Genomic DNA, 5,915 nt, shown 5'->3' with positions numbered 1-5,915 from the left:
ACCTTATTCAAGTTACGGTAGTCAATGCATGGCCTAAGACCACCATCCTTCTTCCCTACCAAATCGATAGCGCAATCGTATTCTCTATGAGGAGGTAACACTTCGGAGAATTAACAGAAAAACATGACGCCAAGCATTCATTACCCCATTTGGTAAGATCCCCAGTATTCCAGTCAAACGTGGGATTATGCAACTGCAACCAGGGAAGGCCTAAAACCAAATCGGACGATAATCCCTGCATCAACAGTACAGAGCACTGCTCCAAATGCATGGAGCCAACAAGGAGTTCAAAAACAGGGGTATGCTGTGTAAAATAACCATTAGCAAGAGGAGTGGAGTCGATACCCACTACCGGGACAGGTTTAAGCAAATCAATCAAAGGCATAGCTAGAGACATAGCAAATTCCACAGACATGATATTAGCAGACGACCCTGAATCCACGAAGGCACTGCCGGTAGCAGACCTACCACCAAAAGAGACCTGAAAGGGAAGCAAGATTTTATTACGTTTCATATTGACGGGAAATACCTGTGCGCCCAAGTGACCTCCCCGATGATCACTTAGGCGCGGACGTTTTCCGGCTGCTTATTCTTACGCCTAGGACAGGTGTTCACTTGATGCTTGTCATCCCCACAATAGAAGCAGAGACCATTCTTCCTGCGGAACTCTCTACGTTGTTGGGGGGACACGGAGGCCCCGAGTTGCATAGGTACCTCAGAGTCTTCCGTGGAAGAACGAAGCAACGGAACCTCGGGAGGCATCATGGGGGAGTCAGAGGAGAAAACACATAAACGTTCACGTTGCCGTTCACTGAGACGTCGGTCAAGTCGTACCGCTAAAGCCATAACCTGGTCTAGGGAGTCAGAAGAGGGATAGCTAACTAGCAGGTCTTTCAGGGCGTTCGACAGACCCAACCTAAACTGGCACCTTAAGGCAGGGTCATTCCACCGAGAAGCTACGCACCACTTCCTAAAGTCAGAGCAATACTCCTCAACAGTTCTCTTACCCTGACGTAAGGTCACCAGCTCGTCTCGTCATAAATGAGTCAGAGAGCAGAAAAGAAAAAATCAACGGAGGAAAGTTCAGGGGCGTCAGGAGCCAAGGAGAAGGCCCATTCTTGGGGCCCTTCCTGGAGCCGGGACATAATTATACCCACCCGCTGGCTCTCAGAACCTGAGGAGTGGGGCTTTAAACGAAAATAGGGCCTACAACTCTCCCGAAAGGAGAGAAAAGTCTTCCGGTCCCCTGAGAACCGGTCAGGGAGCTTGAGGTGGGGTTCAAGAGGTGAGGTGAGGGGCACTACCATGGTAGCATCAGGCTGGTTGACCCTCTGAGCGAGGGCATGGACCTGTAGGGAGAGACCCTGCATTTGCTGAACCAGGGTCTCAAGGGGGTCCATAGTGGTGTGAGGGACCAGGGTAGAGTAGGTATATGGGCTTGTGATTATGTAATGACAGGGATAGGGAAACAGACAAGTGAGCCCTAATCTACCCGCCACTCAGTCCCTGCCTACTTGCAACGACCCGCCCTAGGCGACGGGGTACAACTGGGCGACGGTCCCTACACTCAGTAAGTGCACGACAGACAACCAGACAAGGAAACACAGAACAAAGGGAAACGGGGCAGTTGCCCACAGCAACACCGTGAGCAACAAGAGTAGTAAACGAGCCGAGTCAAACCAGGAGAGTACGAGGTGCCAAACGCAGAGCAGGAGAGTAGTGAACAAGCCGAGTCAAACCAGGAGTGTACGAGGTACCAAACGCAGAGCAGAAGAGTAGTCAGTAAGCCAGGGTCAATACGAAGCAGGGACAAGTCGTTCAAGAAGCTGCAGCAGGGCCAGGAAACCAACAGAGAAGAATCACAAGCAAGGAGGAACAGGAAAGGCAGGTATAAATAGACAGAGGGCAGGAGCTAGCTCCGTCTGGCCAGGCTGTGATAGGCTCTCCCACTCCTAAGCCTGCCACCCTGAGTGGTGGAAGATGGAGTCAGTCTCACAGACATAGAAGCAGGCGCAGACTGATTATCTATGGGCGTTAACCCCGAAGCTGTGCCTGGCAGATCCTTTACACTAACGTCCTAGAAAATGTTAAATGATGTTCAAAAAATGATGCCAACATAAAGTAGGCATATGGGATGTGTGAACTAGTAACTATTTTGTGTGGTATTACTATATGTCTTACAAGCAGATATATTCAGATTTAGAATAATGCAAATTTTTGCACATTTTTTTTTTCCATTTTGGTGCTTTTCAAAAATAAGCAATGAATTTATCGACCAAATTTTACCCCTAACATAAAGTACAATTTGTCACGAGAAAACAGTCACAGAAGCGCTTGGCTAGGTGAAAGAATTCCAAAAATAATCATTAAAAATGGGACTCTGTCATTAAGTCCAAAAGTGGCTGCGATGGGAAGGGGTTAAATAACATTATTGGAACAGACTTTCTTACTTTGGATGTAAACAAGAATGTTTTTTTTTTTTTTTATTTAAAGCAAGCATAGATTTTGAAAAATGTCAAAAAATAGAAAGTTGCATAATTGTTTATTATACAATAAATAAGCTTTATTTATATAAACAGGAAAAACCCTTTTAATCTGAAAACTAATCTTTAACATGAGTGTTTTCTTATATGTGTGTATTTACAGAACACATAAAAGAGAATTCTACTACGAAGGGAAAAAAAATACCGTATGTCAAATGATACACAGAATTATATACAGTGCTATGCATTTTTTTTCCTGAATTCTTTATTTTTACATACTTGTCACAGTTTGTCTTGAAACAAATTTTTATAACACATAGACAACCTGAATGAATGAATACATAATATATTTTTAAAATCAATATTATTATCATCATTATTAAAATGTAATCAAACATCTAAATCAACCATATGAAAAAGTGATTACCCCTAAACTTAAAGGGGTTGTCTCATTAGGGCATATGGACACCATAGAGAAAAAAAAGTCCCTACTCAGGACCCCCTATGAGCCAGGAACAAGCAGCTCTGGTGGCCTCGAGATGTCCATGTATTACATGAATGGCCATTTATTTAAATGGCCACCATGTAATACTACATTGTACAGAGAAATGTTTGGCTGGCCCCAGCTTCCCCTGCCAAAATTTGCTATTTCCAGGGTGTCAAAAGCCATACCAGCGGCAATCAGCTGATTACCATGGTGACTTCCATATTATTATAAAAAAAAAAAAGAGGGATTACTTCTTATTGCTACTTCCTTACTATTTGTAGTATTCATCATGGATTTTTGACTTTATCATGATTTGCCTTTAAAGAGGACATGTCATTAGGTTATATAATGTCATCTGTTTATCTGACCTGAATCAGCTGTCCTCCTGATTCCAGCATAGTTTTCCTTTCGTTCCTGAGATATGCCCCCCACTGTATTGGTACCCTATATGCTAATTTCCTATAGTTAGCCAACAGGGTGTGAACCAGACTGATTCTCCAAAGGTGGAGCCAGCTTCACAGCCTCTGACGCTGTCCAATCAGCATGAAGTATCTTCAGACTGGCCAGGCAAAGCGTGATCTTTCCAGAACAACCGTATCTCGTGAGACCGCACTGGGTAAAGACTTCAGAGCGGGTCTGAAGCTGTGTCAGGGGGGCCTAGACACAAAAGCAAAACAGCGCTGGAACCAGGGGCAGCGGGATTCAGGACAGATAAACAGTTTGCATTATATGACCTAGTTTCAGGTACTCTTTAAGGTTAATACTTTATTCATTAAACTATAAACTCTTCAATTACTGGCTGGGTACGGTTTTAACTAACGAGGTACTAGAAGATAAATCATAGTTGAAAACACCACAAAAATATACATCCGGGGTCACTGATGGCACTCACTTTCTATGTAGTATTTTGAACCCTTTGCTGTACCAGTCTATTAAGGGTCCTTTTGAATGCCTCCTTCACCTCTTTATTCCTCAGGCTATATATTATAGGGTTCATGGTTGGTGTAATAACAGCGTATAGAGCAGAGACTATTTTATCTTTCTCTAAAGACAGACTAGACCGAGGGCGGATGTAGGTGAAAATAACAGCCCCATAATACATGGATACAATTGTTATGTGTGAGGCACAAGTAGAGAAGGCTTTGCGTTTTCCTTCAGCAGAACGTATCTTCAGTATTGTGTTAATAATAAAGACATAAGAAATACAGGTTAGGCAAAAACAGCAAATTCCAAGGATAAAATCGGCTGTAAATACCACAATCTCATTTATGTAGGTGTCTGCACATGCAAGTTTCAGTAAAGGCATTATCTCACAGAAAAAGTGATTGATCTTGTTATCATCACAGTATGGGAGCCGAAAGGTGCAATATGTATGTGTCATTGAATTCAGAGAGCCGAGAATTGTGATTACAATGGCTACATTAATGCAGGCTGTACGATTGATAATGGTTGAGTAACGCAACGGATTTCGAATTGCAATGTATCGGTCATAAGCCATAACTGTAAGCAACATAAGCTCAACACCCATGGGCCAAGTGAAAAAGAATAATTGGGCAACGCATCCATAATATGAAATCACCTTAGATTTTGTCACATAGCCTGTTAGCATCTTAGGAACAGTAGCTGATGTACAACAGATGTCTAGAAAGGACAAAAATCCTAAGAAGAAGTACATAGGTGTGTTAAGACCAGAGTCAATAATAGAGAGCATAAAGATAATTAAATTACCAATCAAAGCCACCGTGTAAATGATCAAAAACACAATGAAAAGTATTGTTTCCAATTCCGGATGGGTAGACAAGCCTAAAATAATAAATTCAGACACTAGGGAATTATTGGACATCATTTTGTATTGTCATCAATTCTGTTGTAAAAGCAATAAAAAGCCAATGAGCAGAATATTTACTTTATTATTGAAACTACCATGAAACACATTTCATTATTGAAATTGATATAAGTTACCAAAGTGGAATAAATATACTAATGCCAATATTGGTATATATAAATCCATTTCAGAGGGAATATATTTATTAAATATAATGTAAAGATATTTAAACCACACTACCACTTTATTTTTGCAAGAACGTCCCTTTATTATTATAAAAGTAGCGCTCTAGGTTTGTGGCCTCTCTCCCCCACTGTTTGTCAATGTAATGTACTATAATGCAGTGGTGTGTATTGACTTTTCTAATGCTTTACTTCTCCGTGCACCGCACCTTTCCGGGCTGCCATAGGGTCACACGATTTTGCATCTGCTGTAGGGACTGGAAGTCGGGCTCTCAATACAACTCTAAGGGAGCCTCGATGTGAGTCTAATAGACTTCCATAGAGAGACGGACATCCGGTTTCTACCGTAGACACTGTAGAATCTGTGTTGTCAGAGTATAGGTCACGCGACCCTACTGCGGCTTGGAACGGAGCTGCATCCCATGAATTACAACACCAGGTAAATCAATACACAGCACTACATTACACTTTGTTATGATTACAAGCAGGAGGGGGCGGAAAAACACAAACCCGGAATGGTTATTTAATGAAATATTCACAGATTTTCTATTCTATGAATCAATATCGTACATGCTTTTTTTTAAATCTGCAATATTGAAAGCCAAACAGCAGACAAAACTTACTACAGCAAGTCTTTTTTTTTTTTTTCACATTTAAAGGGGTCCTCTGTGACAAAGATTTATTGAATTCAATGGGGAAAGCCAGCAACAGAAAACCAGTGATCACTAAGCATAAATGTACATGCTGCGGATTAAAAAAAACACTGGTGAATTTATGAACGGTTTTTCCGCTTGTTTTTTACGCAGTGTGTGAATGAGATTGGTTCAAATCCCATCCACTCTGCTGCTACTGTAATAGGCTGCAGATTTTTCGCAATGAAATCCGCTGCGGAAAATCCTCCGCATTTAAGCTGTGTGTGAACCCGGCCTACAGGGGTA

The 5,915-nt window shown here is 41.9% G+C and overlaps 1 protein-coding gene across 1 annotated transcript; it reads right to left on the bottom strand.

Annotated features, from left to right (window-relative positions):
• Positions 1–3,865: 3,865 nt before the first annotated feature.
• LOC142647830 (olfactory receptor 13G1-like) lies at positions 3,866–4,882 on the bottom strand. The gene has a single exon (XM_075825400.1). It carries the CDS (start codon positions 4,814–4,816, stop codon positions 3,866–3,868), a length of 951 nt encoding a protein of 316 aa, XP_075681515.1. The 5' UTR covers positions 4,817–4,882.
• Between the last annotated feature and the right edge of the window lie 1,033 nt (positions 4,883–5,915).

Source organism: Rhinoderma darwinii, chromosome 1 (genome assembly GCF_050947455.1).
Source record: "Rhinoderma darwinii isolate aRhiDar2 chromosome 1, aRhiDar2.hap1, whole genome shotgun sequence".
In the NCBI taxonomy this organism is placed as follows: domain Eukaryota; kingdom Metazoa; phylum Chordata; class Amphibia; order Anura; family Rhinodermatidae; genus Rhinoderma; species Rhinoderma darwinii.
This window is presented reverse-complemented; position numbering and strand designations above follow the sequence as displayed.

What these genes read in the sequence shown, in the direction of transcription:
- LOC142647830 (XM_075825400.1), bottom strand. Translation starts at nt 4,816, where the DNA reads ATGATGTCCAATAATTCCCTAGTGTCTGAATTTATTATTTTAGGCTTG.